The sequence below is a fragment of the Sinohyriopsis cumingii genome, chromosome 4 (assembly GCF_028554795.1).
Source record: "Sinohyriopsis cumingii isolate HCF-2022 chromosome 4, ASM2855479v2, whole genome shotgun sequence".
In the NCBI taxonomy this organism is placed as follows: Eukaryota; Metazoa; Mollusca; class Bivalvia; order Unionida; family Unionidae; genus Sinohyriopsis; species Sinohyriopsis cumingii.
In genome coordinates this window covers 45,417,197-45,440,523 of record NC_142964.1, presented here as the reverse complement: position 1 = coordinate 45,440,523, position 23,327 = coordinate 45,417,197, and the positions used below count along the sequence as shown (strand labels likewise).

At 35.3% G+C, this 23,327-nt stretch overlaps 1 protein-coding gene across 2 annotated transcripts; it reads right to left on the bottom strand.

The window, feature by feature from the left end:
- Positions 1-300: 300 nt before the first annotated feature.
- LOC149801079 (uncharacterized) lies at positions 301-23,000 on the bottom strand. Of its 2 annotated transcripts, XM_089955113.1 has the most exons (6): positions 22,816-23,000; positions 22,236-22,359; positions 21,177-21,245; positions 7,429-7,568; positions 6,308-6,385; positions 301-1,479 (listed from the first exon to the last, which is right to left on the bottom strand). In XM_089955113.1, the coding sequence occupies exons 3-6, from the start codon at positions 21,199-21,201 to the stop codon at positions 1,180-1,182; spliced, it is 543 nt and encodes a 180-aa protein (XP_089811239.1). In that variant the 5' UTR covers positions 21,202-21,245; positions 22,236-22,359; positions 22,816-23,000; the 3' UTR covers positions 301-1,179. The 2 variants fall into 2 exon arrangements, 1 of the variants encoding a protein (XP_089811239.1); XR_016420577.1 differs by lacking the exons at positions 6,308-6,385; positions 7,429-7,568.
- Between the last annotated feature and the right edge of the window lie 327 nt (positions 23,001-23,327).

Genomic DNA, 23,327 nt, shown 5'->3' with positions numbered 1-23,327 from the left:
CCGACGCAATAATCTTTTTCTGTTACACAAAAAATAACCCTATCAGAAAACATCAGTGATTCTGCATATATTGTTATATGTGAAAATATTTTATGTCTGAGAGATTTTTCGATTGACTTTCTAACCATCATAGGAGATATGGTATTTCCCTATAAGATCTCCTATTTCCCCCTGAAACCCTTTGAAAATTAAGAAGGTGTCGCATTTTAATTGAAACGAAGAGAACGTTGAATCCTGACAATTCATGCGCGAGAAGAATATAACTGAACAAAATGAAGACAAAATTAATTAAGAAAAACATCCATATATCAATTTAATACTTAAATGTTACAGATCAAACATGTAGTTGTTTAGAATATACCTAAATTGATTTTTATTATCTCGATACAGATTCGGTACAGTCTCCATTTTAATATAAAAGTACATACAGATTCAAAAATGTAAAAAGTTTCATTTTCATCATTTGTACTAAAGACCAAATACAAACTTGGTATCTTTGTCGATAACCTTCCTTTCTATCCAAAGATATTTAGCATAAAATGGCATTTCAGTTATAAAAATAATAAAATAGTAATTCCTTTGTACCATTGTTTGGCTGGTTGTGTGGTTTGTTACATTTTGTTAGCTCATGTAAATTGAAAAATTCAAAACGTGTATGCATCTTAACAATTGGAAACTTTTATCAAGCCTATGTAAGAAATGTTTAGATCGGCTAAAGTCGGGTCATATGACAAAAGAAACTAAATGTTATTAATTCATAACACCAGAGACGAACTACGTATGTATTTATGCGCTTCGACAATAGTTGAAAGCAATGTTAAAGATGTAGCCTTTTTATTCACTTGCTGATCTTCGGTATTAATTTTATAGGTATTTGTACTTATAATAATTGAATTGCATCTTTTACAGGATAAATTAGTCATGTAAATTGAAAATTTGTTACATACTACGCACGACGGCCATTAATGCCGTGTATAATGGAGCTTCCAGCTTCCTGACTTCATGATAATACTGCCTGACCTACTTTTTCTTGGATGATTTTTAAAGAAATAATGAACATTACATTAGAACCTGATTACATATTTAATGACGTCCCAAATATGAAAATTAATTTATTTTATATGAACTGGGACCGATGTCACATGGACTTGGTCCCTAGCCCATGAAACGTTACCACTATCACTGTATCGACATTATCTGTGCATAATTTGCTTGCGGCAATCGTGAATCATTGGGGTCAGTAAAACCAACTAGTGTGTCGTACGGTGGCTCGGCAGATCTTGCACTCAGAAGGACATTTCGGGCAGACTTCCATATTCCGTAGACCATAAAAATCGCGGAGCTCAGATTCAGGAGGCCGGTCAAAATGGTTATAAGTATCCATATCCAGGATGTAAACGTTGTTAAGATTGCATCTAGGATGAAAAATAGGAGAAATACAACGAACCACAGCATACTGAGGATAAAGTTGAAATGGACCTGTAATAAGATGAAATACGCAAGAATTGAGAAAGATAGGTAAAAGCAAATCAATAATGTAATTATAGGTACATGACAATCGAAATCATTTACCTCAAGATTTGTTTCAATTCAATTCAGGTCAATTGATTGTTCTCAGAAGCATGTACATGCTCAAAAAGTACATATTAAAATATAGCATTACTATTAAATGCCGTACGTACAACCTTAAACAGATACTCGGATAAATTAATGAGCAGAAGATGGACACGATACCCTGGACAAATTTAAATAATCTTACAACAAGCAACTGTAATCTATCTCTTTTTTAAACGATTCATACACAACGTTACCTTGTGAGTTTAATGTTTTCTTATACACACTCACTATCATGGTTGTCACATAGCGAACTCTATCTCTTGCATCGGTTGATTTTGTTATTCCCATAACTTCCAGTCAATACTCAGATTATCAGAGACAATAAGTTTTGTCAAAGCTATTCCATGTTTATGGTTACACAACTATGAAATAATATTTAAGGCTGAAGACAGTTTTGAAATGTGTAATATAGAAACAGTTTATCATACCATTTATAAGGTATTATTCCAGTCTGACAGATAAATGTCGCAAACACTTTGCTAAAAGTTGGAGTAAACTTGGAGCAGGTTACAACATCGGGAAAACATCAAACTTCAAAATAACCAAATCTGATTAAAGTAGCACCTATGAATGAACATGATTTATGCTAATATTTGATTAAATTTCAATAAAAATAACTTCTAAATGCATGACTCAGTATGAACTTTACTAAATTTGTAATTCTAAAGCAAAGCTTAACTAATGTAATTAACGGGTAGTATTTACGCGGGATTATTAGTAACTGTATGTATTGAAAGCCAGAGGTGAATATTAAATTGAAGTTACCACGCCCACGTGAAAGACTATAGGGTTATCAAGCCACATTTGCTATAAAGGGGTTTATTGCAGTTATATGATCCGCTCAGTCGATGTTGCGTACAAATGAATTGAGATATTGGCCTTTATAAGTCTTAGAGTGAAGTTTAGAATAGATTACAATTAATTTCAAAATATTGAACTATGCAAAATGACTATTTGATGGTTTTTAAACAAATTAAAATCAAAATCCAGAGGTCACTGAAATTGAAATGAAGCTACATCAATTGTTCTTGTTGTTTTTACTTCTTTCATCCAAATAACCGTGAATCCAATGAATAAAAGTATTTGCACAAAGACGAGAACATTACACAGATCTGAACATTTCTTACTATAGCCAAGTACACGAGATCCATTGGGTCGCTTTATTTTACAAATAAATCGATTTGCAAATTGCTTTGATCGTACTGCTTAACGTCGGATGCTTGTGTCCAAATGACACTGCAGTCTGAAAAAGCTTACTTAAGGTTATTTTACAGTATATCGCCAAAACAAATTTTTTTTTTACCAATAGACATAAATATTTAATCTGTATATTTTCTTCATCAGTCAAATAATTAAAAGTGATAAGGTTCCCCTCCCCAGTTTTCATCTTCGCACGTTTTGAGTTGAAAGGTAAATATTTTCGTCACTGGTAATCTAGGTTATTTGATAAGTACATTCTATATCTGGGGTATTGTTAACGAAGATTTAGATTCTTTATCTTCGTGTGTGCTGGTGCAATTTAGCTTGCCTTTACTTCAAATGTGCATCTTTTAAAAGACTTTTTGCATGCACGTAATGAAGCAAGTATTGTCTACTAATTGAACATGTATTTTCCATGTTTTAATAAGTGCTTACGTTACTATATCTTGGACTAGTTCAAACTAATTATTTGAGCACAAGTTTCCATTAGGAGTGTTGTTGTTGTTGTTGTAGGGTTTAACGCCATTTTTCAGCACACGATAGGCTATACATGGCGGCCAGCATTAATGGTGGAGGAAGAACCCGGAAAAACCCCGGAAAGAACCACCGACCCATGAGAAGCTACTGGCAAGCTTTCTCACATGCCCACATTAGCCGAATCCGAGACTCGAACCCACGCAGACAGAGGTGAGATGGCAGTGATCCGTAACGGAGAACGGTTTAGACTACTCGGCCACTCGGGGCCCCCCATTAGGAGTGAGATAGCGCATTGTTTCCTTAGCACTTTATAAAGAAATTTCCGCCACAGTTCATGAAAGCAACATAGAGGTTTGCAAATATTGTCTCCACTGTGATTGCTGCTAATGCGCACAACTTCACCTTATGTTTGTTCCTCTTTCACAAATACCTAAAACCTATATTTCCGTGCTTTCATTGATCTTGTCTAACCTGTCGCAAACCCGTCGTCCATTTATGAGTACCATTTCATCTAAGAAATATAAACGTCGACAGTGACCCGAATACTATTTCCTTGCAATAAACACATATTTAAAACGTCCAGAAAACAAAATGGGTTTGAATGCCACACATTTGATGATATTCATACAAAACCATACCAGAGAGACAGTTATTGGAATCATCGTCGGTTTCTGTGACAAAGCCTGGGCAGGGTGGTATGGAGAATCAGCTGTTGATAATAGTAATATTGATGCCATGTATAAAAATAAGCTATTTATACCTATCTTGCTTTTGATTACGCCAAACTCCTGATAGTAGTACTACATGTGTACATGTCCTTAATTAGGGGGCAGCTTACAGTTTTAGAACACAGACATAATATGTATTAAATGAAATAGCAAATACATCTGCTTTAAGTACGTTGGACTGAAATTAAATAAGACGGCTCCGGTGACAAAGTGGTAAGAGCGTCCGCTCGGATGCGGGAGATCTCGGGTTCAAACGCCGGCCGAGTCATATATCATAGGCTTATAAAAATGGTACTAACAACTGCCTCGCTAGGTCCTCAGCATTAAGAGGTTAGTGTTAGGACTGGTGACTCTGTGGCACATCATGCTACATGCCTGCATAATAATGCCCCAGTGCTACACATCACAGTAAACCGCCACACTGCAGACATCGTAGCGATATGACTGAAAAATTGTTAAAGCTAGGTTAAAAATCCAAATCACAAACACACTCACACAAATCACTAACATTAAATAGAAAATGACAACAAAGCAGTTTCGCACGCTCCTATATATATTGGTGTTCGAATAACTAGTAAACACCAATTTGACCCTTGACAACTGGGAACCTGATTTGTTTGTTCCCTTTTCAAGCTGTGAAATCTTATTTCAGACATAATTTTGGTAAGTTTCATGTTCCTGTCTATTAGCATAACATGACTGCTAGGCTGATAAACTGCAAGGTGCTTATTTGTTTGGGATGGTGGGAGTGGGACGCGCTGTGTAAGTGTTTGTTTCTAATCGTTACTGTTCTGTTTAAGAAATGCATGTTGGTTAGATTCTTCAGATTTAAACATTTCAGCCATACAATTGAATAATATTAAACTAACACATAGGTGGCCTGTATGGTGCCTCTCTACGTTTTATGCCTACTCCTAAAAGATGGTCATGTATAAGCTATAGCTGGTTGCATTTGCAACATGTACATTGGAGAGAATATTTCCATGGCTCTACGCTACCTCAATGTACTGTGACAAACAGTTCTATGCACGTGCTAATTATTGGACTCGTGCACTATCTCAAACAGTTGATCAAATTCGTTGTTGCTGCGTACATGATAAATGAGGTTGAACTTGTCCAAAATACATCAAAATTAGCAGTTATCAAAAAAGAGAAAACTAATTTAGACAGAGTAGGCTATATGAGTTTCTAAAAGTGGAATAAATGAATTATAAAAAACATACAAATTTCAAAATGTCATCGGCTACATCGAGGCATAGGAAGTGAAAATGAACAAACTCGACAGGCAGTGTTCTGATATATGTACATTTGAAGTCAGGCCACACACACACACACACACACACACACACACACACATATATATATATATATATATATATATATATATATATATATATATATATATATATATATATTTAAGTTACATTGTTAGAATATCCTCATTTGATTTTGATTATAATGGGTTAGAAGTTTTGTTGCAATTACTAAAATTAAGCTTCACGAACGAGACTCGATGATACGAAGGTGTTTGCGACTACTGATGTGTCAGACCTCCTTCTCCTAGTATTAAGAATAAGTAGAAATAGCTTACAATGATGTATCATTAGAGATGAACATATTACAGAGAGATCATCATTATTGTGATTCTTAATGGAAATAGAGGACTGCAATGGGCAGGCTTCATTTTATTACTAAGGGCAAATTGATTTAGTGTTTATAGTTACAGTATCCAGTCCTTTTTTGTTCCTTTGGTCAGCATTATGCGTAGATCCAACCATAGTTAGACTTCATTGATAACATCTCAATGGGCTATACTGAACGTCCAGGCGTATCTAACTGCACATACATACACACACACAGACACAGACAAACAGACACACACACACACACACACACACACACACACACACACACACATATATATATATATATATATATATATATATATATATATATATATATATATATATATGATATTGAACAGTCATCAATAATATATCAAGATATATTATTAATTATTATATTTTATTTTGATTTTGTTGAATAAAATTTTCATATTTATTTATATATCTTTTTTAATGTGCATCATACATAATACAAATATTATAAAACTGCTTATCTCTATTTATTCATAAATTTTATGTATATATATATATATATATATATATATATATATATATATATATATATATATATATATATATATATATATATATATATATATATGTGTGTGTGTGTGTGTGTGTGTGTGTGTGTGTTGTTTCCTATGGTAGTTGAATACTTACAAGAATACGAAGGAGGCCCTGATAATTGCAAATTTTTGCAATGCAGAAGATGATGAACAAAACTGTAGAGATGATGGCCTGAAAGATTGACAAAGTTGAAGATTTATTAGGTTTCTTATTTTTACTATGAATTCAAATTCATTTTCTGATTTGATTCTGCGACAGTCTCTACTCTACATACGCACGCAAGCACGCACGCACGCACGCACCCACCCACCCACCCACACATACATACATACATACATACATACGCACGCACGCACGCACGCACGCACCCACCCACACATACATACATAGATACATACATACATACATAAATACATATATGCATGCATGCATACGTACACACGCACATACATAATTACATTATTATTGTGTAACAATTCTTGACAAGGGGAATATAATTTGTGGTAGTGTGATGTGTGGAGATAAAATGTGAGGGTAATCATTCATTTAAAACTTCGTTCGAAATACAATGTGATAATCGATTTTTTGAACTAAATCACTACTTTTGGAATTATAGTGATTCATTCAAGACTATGAGGATTAACACATTCAATATTGGATTTCGTTCCGAAAATTATCACCTTTTGGAATTATTTGGGATTTAATTCATATTACCGTAAAAAAACTATTTTTTTGTTGATTTTCCTCTTAAATTTTTACTTTGTAACAGAGAAAAAAACTTTATGTTAATTTTGACAAACGTGATGATTTAGTTTTAGATCATAGAGTCATAACACATTGGTATAACAATGATCACGACTGTGATTGCCTTGTTAGAATTGGCTGTTATAATTGAAGTGTTTGCAATAGTAGAATCAGTAACAGTATTTGTAATAATATTGGCATTATCAGTATCTGTATATGTAGCTTCAGCAACAATAGTAGTAGTAGTGTCATTAGCAGTTATTGTTACGGTAACAGTAGTAGTAGCTGCATCAGAAGTAGTTATTGACGGTGTTATTGTAGTCCCCGTAGTTATCGTCCTTAAATAAAGTACGATATAGTTACATATAAAGAAATAATAATAATAATAATAATAATAATAATAATAATAATAATAATATAATACTGTTATTGATTTGACTGACGCTGCTGTATTGACTTTAGTTTCTTACCGAAAGGAATAAAAACAGCAAATAGAATGGCCCCATTGTGAGACCAGTTACGATGCCAAACACCACTGCACTAACCACATGAATTATGTGATTTAGAGCGATGACATCCTCTAGTAAAGGATTCAACTCCATTTCTGCTCCTATTAGAAAACGAAAAGACATGAAGACGAGAAAGAGAAAAAGTTATAAACAATCTGAGAGTCTGTGAGTCATAACATCACAATTGGTCATCATCCTCATGGTTGCCGATGTCATTTCACGATGGGAATTACGATCAAGTTCCAGATCATAAACTATTTATACAAAGGTCTTGAGAAAAAAGCAATAAAACTGGTCATGGGTGTTGATTGTTGACAGCTTATGTTTTTTTCTAAAATGATACCACGCCTTGGGAATATTCAGAAATCAGTCACATTGTCTGTTTTACATACTTTAAGGCATGAAAATGGTATCTACCACAGTTATGTGGTATGAGTACCGTGAACGTTACATTATGCACGCGGCTTCTATATCGGCACTTAACATTAATGTGTAAGTCATCCACTAACTTTAATGAAAAAATATTGTGGATTGGAAAAACCATTTGCAGAGTGACCTTGACCTTCATATATTGATCTAAAATTGGGCAATCTTCTTTCTTACCCCAAGTGGTAGCAACTAACACAATTTGGAAGGTAACGCCACGTATTATCCTGGAACCATTTGGTTTTTTAGTCTTAGTGACCATGATTTTTTGACCCCAAAATTGACGCAGTTCTTCCCTGCACTATGTGCAAACTATCCACAAAGTTTGGTACCTGTAAATAGTGAGCAAATTACCTTATTCTAAGGAAATTAAATTGATAACAGCGATACAGACATTCAACGTAATGCGCTAATCCTTTTAACGGGGGTAGAAAAAACCTCAAAATCCATAAATACTGAAAGAATACACGCGCAGTTGATGTATCTCTTAGTCATGACCTTGTCATTATCTTGATCCAAGCAGTAAATACGTTTCATTGCATACATCTAAATCTCGACGGCTACAAATCTGCATACATGTAGTTCTTAGGAAGTGGTTGCATACAATGGGATTCAAGGATAGGGATAGCTTGTATGAATTTAGTCCACAGGCTGAATTCACATAAAATTGATAACAATTTAAATGTAGAAAAGGGTTTTTGGAAGAAGAAAGAAAAAAAAAACTAATATATAAATGGTTCTATAATGATAGATGAGAAGAAAAGCCTCGCACGAACTGTAAACATGTTCAAAACAGTAAATGTTTGTGGTATAGTAACAAACAAACAAATAAAACAGTAAAGAGAGATAAAATAGGTTGACAAATTTTCTCATGTCAACGATAAGTATGAGATATTCTTGCAGCCCCAATTACTCACTCTGAATAAAAGGTCAGACAGATCATTATTTGTATAAAAATACGATATCAGTTTTAAACAATATTAATTAACGGAGTGATGTAAAAGCCAACGACAGCTACAATAGCAACTATAGTAATATTAATACTAAGCATGCTACTACTAGTATTACTACTTATAATAATAATAATAATAATAATAATAATGGCGTGGAAGGGTTATGAAAAGAAAAGGAACATGTTGACCACACAGTGTGATATTTACAGCTACTATGGAATTCTTTTGTTAAAATGTTTACATGTACAGTTCATTCTGTGGTTTATTGTCATTTTGCATTATTAAAAAGGAGTTCATGAATCTGTTGACATAAATAAAAAGGATTTTGATGAAATATGTTGGACCCCGCTTGGATACATTTATAGCCGCTATGGCATCAGGGATAACGTCGGATTATATTTGTCATATATGACTGTACTATGTTGCTTTAGTATTTTAGATACTGCATAGTTAGTCGATTTTCATATTTCATCTTGTAACCATACATATATCACATTCTCACTTGCACAGTATAAACAAGCATATCGTTTTTTTCCCTTGATAATCCTATCAACTCAATAGCGTAAAATATTAATCTATTTTTTCTGTCCATCCATCCAGCATACTACAAATAATAGTTATATATGTATTGAATATTTCCCAATTATGTAAATCAGAATTAATACAAAGAGGATTGATTCATAGTTTGTACACAGGTAACAATGCAGATAAGAAAGCATTTGTCTACTCCATTAGACTTTTTCCAGTAAGCAAGGATTTGAGACAGACGAATGGACAACATTTAAATATTATCAGGAATTTAAAGGTATTTAATCGGATTGTAGTTAACTTTAGATTTTATGGCTGTAAAAATCAAGTTGTATATGAATTTATTTTAACAGTGATCATCTGTACCAGACAAGTACAATTAGGAAAATTAGACCATTTGGGTTTGCCAGTGTATGGCTGGCTTCGGAGTCAGACTTCGGAAGTGACGTATAATTGAGAAAGAAGAGCAAGCTGAGTTAGATGGTTTTACAGCACTAGGCATCGCATAACATTGAACAGAAGTGAGGAGCTGCAATGCAGACTGAAATATAAACAGTTTTATGATATTACACTAATATCGGGCAAAAAATAAGCGAGCATGCTCTGATGAAGTACGACAAAAGAGATTATCATTGTTTGTATAAATATAGAAATATAACTAATATATTTTTATTAATGCTGTGCAATTCGTGATAAATTCAAAAGCAATAAATTTAAACAGATCATCAAAATATAACAAGCAGTCATACAGAGATTGTATGGGATAAATTTGATAAAACTTGAGAATATTGGAAAAGTACATCAAAGCAGCCCATAAGGAATACAGGCTCATAGTGTACATAGGGGACATACTGCATCGGAGTTTTTATCCCGATTTAATTAAAAACGTAAAATGGGTGTACAACATAAAAAATCCAGTGAATAGAAAACCTGGTGCTCACAGAACAACATGAAAATGAAAAACATCGTAATTCAACAACAGTTCGTATACGTGAAAGACAAATAGTAAAAGACAAAATGGGTGACTTGGGTTACCTAAAGATACATCCACACATTCTGAATCACAGAGAGAGAAATTAAGTTATAATATTTATTGACAGCTTGTCTATTTTCGATAGCAAGTCAGTTATTAAAACATCATTACAAATTACACAGACATGGACGTGCAAACACTACTAAATGATAATTAGAAATACGTTCAATTTAGAATTTATTTTATAGTTAATAATTCCAAAAGCAAAAAAAGGAGGCATTGGGTAAAATGTCAGCGAGATTTTTTGATGGCTTTAAATTCATGGTAGGTACTAGTACGACTATTTAAAACCTTATCGAGAGAAACAGTCAACCAGATAATGAAACATTTTGGAAACATTAAACTCCTGTAAAGACGGAAAGATATTATTCTCAAAGTTGTCAATGGATAATTAAAGAAATGTTTTTCAGGTGCAGTCTATTTGAATTTAACAAAATGAGCAAATTACCACTATATTCATGATGTCATTGAACATTTGGCCTTCATACTCCTGAAGATCGTGATGATTAGATCGGTATAGGAAATACTTCAATGTTATATGATTTAGACGAAAGATTCAGGAATGTTTATATGCAAAACTCAGCACTAAACTCTGCTTATTACTGCAGTGATTTGTTTTAGCTAATGATGCGTCACTAACACGGGTAAAGTGGAATTAGAATGTCCAACAGAATATTATAAAGCCATGACTATTGAACATGGACTACGTAGAGGAAAATCAAAATGAAATCTAGTATATATATATATATATATATATATATATATATATATATATATATATATATATATATGAGAAAACCATACGCATTACGTGGACAAAAGAGAGTAAAATAAAACGTATTGTAAGCTCGATTTCGACAGGTCAGGGTCGTTCAATACGTACCTGTATACGAACAATCCTTACGTTTAGGAATATCTCTGTACATGAGGCTAAAAGGACCAAAGCCATTAAATGGGGAACTGAAGAAAATTACAATCAGAAACAGAGAAGAACATAACTGTGCTTAATTGGCTCATAATCTTAGATGAGCTGCATATGAGCTAAAATAGCGATGCTATTACACATGCTTTACTATTTTAGGACTCAAATTTCCAATTAATGTCAAAAAGCCACGAATTCTTCTGGCAGGACTTATTCAGTTAGCGAGGAAGGTTATATGCTGACGAAGAACTCTTTTACAGGCATCAAAACGATTTGACATTCCTGATTACTATATGTACTTGAGATTTTGTGCTCATGCGTGTGCGCATTTGTGTTGGGAGAGAAATATTTTTAACTTATCAGTTTTGTTTTTTTATTTCATATTTATCTTGACATATAAGTTCAAAATATTTAAGAATTTTCACATACGAAAGTTCTACCTTTATTAGTTTATTAATTTTCTATGAAGGCAAATACAAATCTTACTACCTGGTTGAATCTGATTTAGATTCATATACGTGCAAAGAAAATATACAAACAAAATACTTAAGCTTAAATCCCGATTAACGGATTAACGTAACGTTTTGATGCATTTGTTTACTCATTTTAAGAAGCATCTGCGTGTACTTTTTGTTGGTGAGGATAAAAAATAAAGTTAACTGCATCAGTGTGCAACCAACGTATTGCTAAAATTATACATGGTACTCGAGCTGGGAAAATGGGTTACATTGATCAAGATTTTGGGTTACTTGAGTTACGTTTTAAGGCGGATTTACATACTATGTTTCAGAGGTGCTAACTGAAAAAGGTACACTATATCGAGTGTGTAATGAACATTAGCAGTTGAAAATACATTTACTCAAGCGTGGACATTATGTTTCATTGACCTAGTCTAGATAAGCTTGTTGTGCGCTTCCTATAAAGAATTGGACTGGTATGAGAACTGGTAATTATTGTCGCATGGGTGCTACATGGTTTAAGGTATAGAGCGTTTAAGAAATAGATTGCTGAAAATCTAAAAGAAACTGTCTTGAAAATTGGATCACAGTGCCTTGTTTTGGTATGTATGTTACTGAATGCTGAATTAAATTCTTAATAGTCCTAGAGGTTCTATCACAAGTCCAAAAGTATTGAGTATTCCTAATGAGTTCAGTTGATGTACAGAATGAAGTTAAATCTATTGTGGTGATGCGCCAATAGTTTGGATTAGTTTGATGTCCTAACAGGCTTGATATACCACAGTGATATAATCCAAAATGTCTTTAAATGAATTAACACCAATTCTAAAATAGTAATTTATTCATAAAGTTTATAAACACCTTGAGTAGTGTCATCACGCCGATTTTGCCATGTTTTGCAATTGTGAGCTGCTTATACACGTAAAAGCCCCCATCACTCATGACGTGGCAAGCTAGCTGTTTTTTATGCGCCACCTATGGTTGAAATCATTAATAATCCACGAAAGTGACCAGGCATGGGTGATAGAAGCTTATGACGTACATCAGAGCCGAGAAGGGTACAGAAAGATAAAATAATGCAGATTGACACTACTCATACAACCCATGTAATTATAGCATGCTTTTGAGAATGTGTACCGTATGTGCACACATTCAGGTCACCTGGCAGGCAATACCGGATCGATTGATACATCACAAGTTTTATATATAAGATTGCTGTGCGATTACAACAGATGCCGATCGTATCGAAACTGCCCATCGTGCGAGCGTTTAAATTAAAGGAGAGATAATCTATTTTGATTTAATCTGCACTGGTGGTAGAACAACTTTTGCTAATATCGGAAACAACTGAATATTTTGAGTGAGCGTTCTGGGAATATCCGGTTAGTCTTTACTTATTATGTATGCATACCATTACACGACTTTTGTTGTCTCTTAATCGGCAACCGCACACTTTTTTATCTGTGTTCGGAGTTGACTGTTATTTTCCATTTTCGCAAGCACAATGTCAAACTCGACCATGCAAATTATTTTGTCCTCGATAGCCATCGAATACAGTTTACTGATCGTGTTGCTGCTTGATGCTGTTGCAAGCAGCTCTAGATAGAGATGTACTTTTCAGTGTAATCGTATCAAAATTAATTTGCTTGCACAACCAGAGACACCCATTATTATCGATATAGCCCAAACAATAATACCGATTGGTGTACCTACGATGGTTGTTGTTGCTGTGATTCCAACCACACCAAGATCAACAAATGCTGCTGAGGCAAGACCACCAATATCATCCATTACCAAACATAAGCGTTTGAGTTTTCCGAGTAGCTCGGTTCTCGTAGTGATTTCATCTCGTAGCTGTTGTTTCGCTTCGATTATTTTTCCAAATAGGTAACACTGAGGGCCTGTCACAGTTCTTCTATTAATTAAACAACTGGGTATTTAAATTGCTCGACCGGTAAACCCTGTCCTGATTCATCACGTAAAAGTGCAATACGCACAATAACTTCTAGCCAATTACCCTTTTTTAACAGCACAACACTCATACAGTCATAGAAAACCTCTGCCTCGGGAATACTTATATTTCTAGCGATTGTGGGTTCTGCGGGTTTAGCACCATTTTCATTTAGAAATAAGCCTATTGCAGAATAACTGTTACCCAAACAAGCGCGATCTTGTGAATAATAGCATAGATCTTTCCTTTCTCAACTGAATCGATATTGCTGTAAAATACGCATCGGTGAACTTAACTGGTGTGTATACATCGGTGAATACCACTTAGCCGTTATAGAAATTATCCCAGAGTGTTTTCGCATCTGGCGCTGCAGTCAACGTTTGGGAGTTTGACAGTGCGATTATTCCAAGGTTACCTTGAGTTGGTTGTAGCAGGGTAAATCCAGCGGCAGAATTCTCCTTAAACCCTGACAAAATTATATGGCAGTTCATACAGGGGTTTGGTAACAATCCTTCCAAGTGCAATGAATCCAGCAAGGGATCGTGTGTGTCAGGGATTGATTCTAAAAAAATTAAAAATGAACAGTGCAAACTAGTTTCTAACTAGCCTAAGCGCTTTCGACTGTACAAAGGTTAGTCCAACACACAGACAAGATCAACAAAAAAACATAAAAAGCGCTGAACATACAGACCTTACGTGGCTATTAATACAGAAATAAAAGCTTGAAAGTTTTGATCTTTCTACTAGTTGGCTTCAACTTGATGCTGATGTTGAAACATATTTTATATTGACTTAGAAATCGATCAGTCATATTACCATTTGTATTATTATGTACATTTGCGTAACCGCAAATTGTATACCCCAGATTTCACTGTTTAAGTAGTACTTGTAGGATACTGGGTAACTAATAAGCAAATTGAAAGAATTATTTAAATGAAAATGTGCCTGGTGCAGAACTATGATGATTATATTTGTGCGTGGCTTCTTTCTCTAGTCTTCTTGGTTTAAAAGATTTGGTTTCAACGTGCTAAGGCGGCGAATTCAGTAAGATACCTTTTTTCATGGTTTCGTAACTCCAGTTAGGATTGTGGGCAATTGCAATAGGTGTTACATAACTGAAAGTGTGGTCATGGGAGAATAGGTGGCCTGCACTTGGGCTTCTAAACAGCTTCTTTGTCATCCAATCAGATCTTTGAAATTTGACCCTTTTGTGTAACTTTTCATTTTGTCTGATATGCTGAAGGCTACAGATCGTACATGCGATGAGATAAATTACATTCTCTGTTGTGTGCGTTCTGTTTGGATCATGTAGATTCATATGTTTTGGTGCAGTAAAGCGACGTTGGGTTCTTATTTGCCAAGTAAATAAACCGTCTCGCTATACCAGTTGGTGGGTACGCGTCTGTGGCATGCGCCAGAAACGAAAGAATTATAATGATTCCAGATTGTTTAAACGACAATAACGCGATTCTTTACAACGTGAAGTGAATTACACATAATGTTATTGTTTCTAATACAAAATCTACCATCATCAGCAGCTGCACCACGCAAAATCGTTGTAGATGTTCATATGGGTTATTTTGACTATATTGGGCCCCAAAACAAACTTTGCGAACATCTCTACAAAAAACCAAATATGTGATTGAGTGAAATTGTACACGAAGTTATCCTAAGTGCTAGGCAAATCCTCCAGTAAAAGTGCCTGCAAAGTTTACAACTACAGGTTGCACATCTGCATCAGCATTGCGTTCATGACCTTGAGGTCGACCATTTGAGTACGGTTGAGAATCCACATTATCAGATGTATCCTTGATAAACATAAAAGGTGGACCAACCGATCTCGCGTAGTCATTGCTGTATCTGACAAGTACATAATCGTTCTGGCAACATCCACGTTGTCAAGAATTGATTCTATTTCCTTTCCATCCATGGAATAATGTGTACTGATAAAAAACGCCACTTTTCCGTTGTTAACAAATCTAACTGAGGTATTCTCACGTGTCCACCTCTTTCAGTTCTATTTCTAATTGATTGCGGTGTCTGGCCGCGTATGAATAATACGTTTAGATTTCTGAGCACGTTTGATACGCCCGTAAGCAATCCACGAACATCGTAATCAAAGCCAGTTCCATAATATATAGCGTAAAACGGTTTCATCGCTTTAACAACGCACACGGGTCTCATATGTCCACGTACAAATGTAATTACAGAGGAATGTTCGTTAATCTGAACTCAGTTTATCCGGAAACCTCGCTATTGGGAACATAATTCAACGGGAACGGAATTCCTAAACGTTAATTTGCTCCGTTAATCAAGAGATCCGCGTTCCGGATCCATAAATCAAAATCGGGGACCAAATTGTAAAATTGTTATAAAACTTGTCTCGATAATCAGGAAATAATCTGTCCAAAAATAAAAAAATTCCCAAAATCGTACATGAAAATATAGTCATTTGGATAACATTTTCACCTACGCAAATTTGGATATGTGTCAATGTATCAATCTCTGATTGGTCACATTCTAGTGGTATATTAAAGTTATCAATTGATCACGTGATTATGTGTGTGGAAAAACTAAGTAGGGTGACCATACTGTAACCAATGATTGTATAAACAATGTCTGTTTTAGCTAGTCGCCGACGGGGCTGTTAATAATTAAGTAATAACACTGGGATCAAAACTTCCACCCTTTTTGACATAGCATATGTGTGTCATAATGCCTCTTTGTTGTTTACCAATTGTATGTAACAATCACAGTTTATTGATGGCTGTACAAATACAGTTGATTGATTTAAGCTGTGGACCGTATAGGGCTTCATTTCAGAATAAAATGGTGACGTCAGTTATCATTAGCAGCTATAGTAGCTGTAAAATACGACTTATAATATGACTGCATTTTATTAGCTTACCATAACGCATTTAACTGCGAGATATCAGTTTGTGTTCGTTCTACGTTTTACATATATTATGGCGATACAATCAAGCAAGCGTAGACGAGTAGAGATATCGGCCAGCATAAAATTTTGTTGCCAGCATATGTTTGTACAAGCGCATGTTATAATAATGTGAAATAAACACAAGTCAATATATGCATTCATTAATTTATTTCAACCATTATTGAATATACAATACATTTACAGCTAGCATATACATGTACATGTACATGTATACCATATGATGACATCGTAAAATAAAAATGTGGATGATTCAATTATCTGGAGAACTCGCTAATCCGGATATATTCACTGGGAACAAAGGTGCCTAGATTAACGTGGCTCCTTTGTATTATATTATCTATCAGATCAATCTCTAATGAATAATTGTATTCGCAATGTCTCTCCTCTCAAATCAACAACGTGTCCGCCTTGATACACAAAAATATAACAAATATGTGTCAGCCGATTAGTATGACACATATGATGAGCAGGTGTCATATGTGTAATCACGCGATTTCACGGTTGACGAAAACCCAAACAGAATATAACCCCGAACAAGTACGCCTGTCGTTTTGGACTTACTTTCGTAATAACCAACTATAGCGTCCCAGGTTAAACTTGATCTGCGTCGTTGAGGTACTTTTCACAATGTCCGGCGCAATATGATAGTCCTTTAAAGATTGTTTAATCTGAAATATCGTTAGGCCAAACACAAACTGATCTAACTGAATACCGCGCAATGTCAATCGCGTATGGTGCAGATTTTGGGTGTATGCTCTTTGGCCTGTATGGAAAGTTTAGAGTTATTGACGGTCACCACATTGATTCTTTGTCGAATTCCTTTATTGGTTGATTATATTTAATATGCGCCGGACAAAGTTTAATAACATTCACGGTGGTACCAGTCTCAGATGCTCCCGCCCCACCAACCAGACGAGTTGCTTTCGGCAACGCAATAAACGGTTGCGAGCGATATTACACTTTCAGCGACGATAGCGCGATCACACGTGTGCGTGATTCATCAGTCCAAACAGGTGCAGAAAATCTCACACTGAATTCTGATTTCGTTGATGAGATTGTAATCTCGAGGCAACACTCTGGGTTGTATTTACAACAACCTGTTGAATCGAGGCATATAACTCAAGTAAAACGCGAAGCGTCTCAATTGTTTCAGAACTCATCGTCCGTGTACGACATTCGTTCGTCGTATAACTAATGATGACCTTCAACAAGTGCATGCTTGAGTGAGAGCGATATGCAGTTTTGTCCATGATATCATTTGCCGCCAGTAGATGACAAATCGATACAGCCTCATTAATGTTTTCAGGTGCATTTATGCCCGCACTAACTGATGACACAAGTGATTCCAATCGATCCATTAGGTCGTTAGGGTCACACAGGCACCTAGGGTTTCTCCCTTTTTTGGTGTAAGTTGCTGGCCTTACGTTTCTACTTGTTTAATTATGAAGTTAGCTTGTTCGTCTTCTTCCAATGTGCGAGAATCAGGTGTTTTCGCAAGTTTTATTAGTGGAGGCTTAAGGTATGGTTGAGTTGCGGCTGCTTGATCGGAATATTACTCTGACTCAATATAATGAGTAAATACTGGTCGAATCAAATATTTTTTTGTCGTAGTTTCAATGGCTGGTCGATATGAATATTCTTCTGGCACACTTTCAAAGGGTGATTTATGTTCTCTTATACCGTGAAGGAGTCTCATAAAGTATTACATCGCTTCATCAAAGCAGTTATTTTATTAAAAGACTCAAAACATTTTTCCTGAGGCTTTGTTAGACACAGCTTACACCCATTTGACCAAAACCATTTTGTTTGTCCTTTGATGGTTCTTTGGTCACTAAATCTTACCAGTTGGGGGTATCTTAAGACTTGCACATAATGGGTCTTCGTTAGTATTTTGTGGCGGTATATTCATCATTGACCAGTATCAGGGTGGTGGAAGTGATTCTTTGATGACTCACTTTAGGTTCTCTGACCGACCTCTTCTTCTTTTTGGAGTTGAGCCACCATCCCTTGAAAATGTGTAATAACCTCTGCAGTTGCTTTTGTTGCTCTTTGGATAAGCATGGTATGTTTAGCAATCTTATGAACTCGACCGATTCCTTTTCTGTTCCAGTTAACGTTGTCGCTTCTTATACTATTGCGCTTGTAGTCTTTTTAATATCCTCGACAAGTTCAGCAATTTAGAAACAATAGCCAAGGCAGATATGGTCACTCATATGGCTGCTTGAACATGGATTGGCAAAGAAGGATTGTGGCATATTTGCCTACCTGTGCCTAGGAAAATTTCAAGTGGTTGGTTTGATGTCCTAATACCAAACTAGGTTCATCAGGTTGATTTGTTGTTTCTTCCACTTGATCTTGTTCGTGATCGACAAGTAGCCACTGACGTCTGAGATTCTTCAAGTGTCGTAAGTGTTTGGTGATACTGAGTTTCGATTATTTTTTAATTTGAACGGCAATAAGTCCACCATCAAAGCTCTTTCTGGACTCAAAGGCCGGGTCAGTGACGAGCCTTCGAAGTTTTCCTGTTCAGTATCACGGACAAAGTCAAATCGAATTCTTTTGCGTATATTCTCCATGGTTTCTGAATACAGCATCGTTCATGAGCTTGTAAAGGTCCTTCTCAAACTCATTAGTGGCCTTACTAATTAGATCTATGTTCATCTGGATCTATGGCGTCATCCAAGCGTACTGGTACAATTTAAGCACTCGATGTATCTTGATTACACGCATTCCCAGCAGGAGATACAGCTGGAGATTTTGCACGTGCAGTGCATAACTGAGTTTGGTCCATAGTCTAATACTAATGTTATTCAGTGTATTTGTTTCCAGATTCATCAAATATTGAGCACTGATGCGGGGACTACCACCGACGTGGCACCGGCAAAGTTTCTAGCGTCAGCGGATGATCGCTATGAGTCTCATGTGAATGTTCAAGGTATTATAGATCAACTTCAAAGAAGTTTTCTAAATAATTGTTAATGAAATCGCACTTCTTTGCACGTCAGTGTACTTTGGGTCAATATAGTGAAACCCACCATCCGGTAACGGTTTCTTCATTGACAAACCATAAAGGTTAATCTATATAGTTACATATTTTAACTGTTTAGGGTAACGGAGTCATACCAATCCACGTTTAGGTTCTTGTTGCGCCCATACCTATGACTCATCATAGAAATCCCGCCACGAAGAGATTTTTTCAATGCACAGATGCATATCGATATCGGTGAGCAATTACAATTTGATTTTCGTTTTGAGTAACAAAGCCTCACAAGCCATTCCCGGCGATGAGAAGTAATGTGCAGAATCGAGCTTGTAAACGTGCATGGCAGTGTCACGAAATTTCTCAAACATATCAGCGAGCAACAATAAGTCAGTAAGTAGATACAGATCGTGATAAGCGCCCATGCATTTGCACTCGAATGCAGATCAAACATTGTTTGCGTGCTCCTATGTTTTTGTGTGACAGCAATGAAAATCAAAACACTTCAGTCAGTGGCAACGGAGTTTCGGGAAACTTGTAATAGTCGCTCAAGTACTCGTATGGATACACACCTTTGTTTGATAGCACGTCTATGTTTAGACAGTATGAACTAGTCATTGTGATCTTCTCCGCTGTTATAATGCACACCCACTTGTCCAAGAATTAATTCATAAACTGTAAGTAATCGTTGAGCTATAATTGTCCGAGCCTAAACGTCATTTTCCATGTTGTTGTGGATCACGATTCTTAATAAGTTTATCCACGTAAGTTAAGAAACACTAATGGAAATTTTGCTTTGTTTGCTAAATCCCTAAACTATTCATTAAACAATGCATCTTAGGTGGTTACTAGAGCCTATGTATCGTACAGGTGCCCTAAAAGGAGATTCGGCATATTTAACAGAAAGGTTAATTTTGGAAAATATATTACAGATATTAGCTACAAATGTCATAACTTGGTGTGATTGCATAACATATCATGGGTGGATACCAGTATGTTCGATGTTTTGCTTCTTCCAAAAATACCCAACAAATTTATATTGATCACAAGGTTTTGGCTTTGTAATCAAGTGAACTATTACTTGACAAATTTAGAAACTTTAATAAGAGCTAAATTAAGCCAAACCTAATTTCAACTCATAATAATGCGTACATCTGTTATGAAGCTGATACATCTGAACCATGTAAGTACAGCGGCGAAGATGTATTTCCTTTTGTCTTTAAACGATAATTGTGGATAAATATTGAAAGAGGGAAAATTATATGGCACTTATGAAATATAAACTTGAAGCCTTCGTTTTTTATATACCTAATAGTAAATGGTGGTCTCTTTCTATCTTATCCTCTTTTCTTCCTTCTTTTCATAAAGTTTTTGTATAATCTCTGCGTGGCCGAACAGAAACTATGATAAAATAAGTCCTTTGCTGCTGTATTCTAACGTGAACATATTCGCAATTATGAAAATATGTGTCAGTAAAATATTTAGCAAAAATTCATGCTTACGAGGGTGGCGTCTATTCGCATTCATGTTGCTATTGTTCTAAAACTGCTGCTCTAATGAGAATCAAGGATCTGTAAATAAAAGAAATATAAATATTAATTTAAAAGATTAACTAATGCCAATTGAAAAAACAAAACATTTTTCAATACAGCTGAAGGTGAATCAATCAAATCACTAATACATCTCACTACTAGGGCTCTTTGCATGAATCAAACAGGATAGATACTGAGTTTGTAGATAGACATATCAGATAAATGACCTACGAAATTACATATATTTTTTACAACTCGCGTCCAGCTTATCTTTAATGATTATAAAACATTCTATTTAAGTGTTTCTATTCTGGCTACAAAGCATTAGCTTAGACAAATGCCTTTTGCATTGATACTTATCTTTGACATTGTAATTTACTTTACTTTATCTAAAAGTTTCTCGTTTACATAAACTCCTCGTATTTTGTCAATTGTAAGGCAGGTAAAGACCGAGCGAAACAATACTGGATTTTGTGTCGTATTTCCCGCTTTTGAAGAAAATGTTTTACCTTTGAGCTAGAGAGGTTATACAAGAAAAAACATGATGGGAAGAATCAAAACTATTTATTATTTAAATCACAATGGAATGTAAGCAATCGTTTAAGGTTTGAGCGTTTTACTCGTTGAAACATTCGTCATCGCAGCACAATGTCTACGTGGATTAGTCCAGTTACGTTCAAGTTTCAAGCAAGAGCAGAAAATACTATACGATCTTTAGCGGCGTAGTCGGTTTTCGATTTTTTGCAAACAGGTATGTTATTAAGTGTTGCGGTTGTTTTATACCCTCATTTACCCATTCTACTGTTTGAACTAATCTCTAGGAACCGATGTGAAGTTCTTGATTCTCTAAATGCAACTAATTAGGCTTAAAATTAATATTTAGACGACATTATTGCTATTTTACTTCTGACATGTCATTATGCGAGTGCATCGTTTGCAGGGTTTGTGATTGGTGATAGTAAAGCAAAATAGGTGTTGCGAATAATATGATATGCTTTTTTTGGAATGAAAGAAAATTAGTACACTTACCAGTATCTTCTTATTGTGGCAATACGATCTTTCACCCACTCAAATATTACGATCTGGTATCTAAGCCCTGCCTTGCCTGTACCGAAAATTCCTTATCCGGTATAATGTAATTTATTCTTTAAGGCTGGAGATAAGAGGAACTATAGTCAGATTAAACACTTATACCCGATGTAATCATTTATTGTGATTCATATATTTACTTTGTGCTGGGAGAGAGAGAAGACTATCTTTTGAGTGAGAACAAGAAATATTTAGTCTATTTTTTACATGCAACATTACATTAATTGATACTCAGATTGTGTTTTGCATTTTGTATGATGTTCCAAAATGTATCGTTTGTGACAGAATAGCTCTTACCTCCATTTAGTTCCAACAAAGTTAATATCTTTTAAGTACTCACGATGACAATGTTTAGTACTCACGCTGGACTAGGATATAAGGTGCATTTATTTCAACAAACATCAGCATTGGCGACTAATGAAAAAAAGAAACGCAAATTGGTATCCTAAGACATCTTTGTGTGTGTGTGTGTGTGTGTGTTTGTGTGTGATTTGGATTAAGATGGTGATTCTATAAATACCTGTGTGGGTATCGGTATGAATGTTTGCGGAGAATACTTCCTGAGACACGATTTATTGACCCAAGTAGCAGGAGAAAAAAAGCTGCACAAATCTAGTTAGATTTCCCTCTATAATCAATGATATGCTTTGATCGTATCACTAGACACAATTAATTATAATAAACGACAAGAAAGTAAATAGTATAGAAACAAGGTCCGACATATATATTTCTCCACAGCTTGGACGACCGCCCGGTTCCTCTACATTTGATTAATGCATGAATACTAAAAAGGCCAAAATAGTTAACCAAATCCTTCCGCCCTACTATTAAATTTACATCTGAGTCATGAAACAGGTCAAACGTCTTGTTGCATACTGAAGTTCTGACATATCATGGTTTTTTTTTCTCTTCCTGATGTGACTTAGTTTAGCCAGGGTATTGTGGAGAATGGTTTCAATAGCCCATAACGATCACCCAGAGGTTTTCCCCTCCCATCTGCCCTTAGAGTATGTGTACCTGGTGATTTTGAGG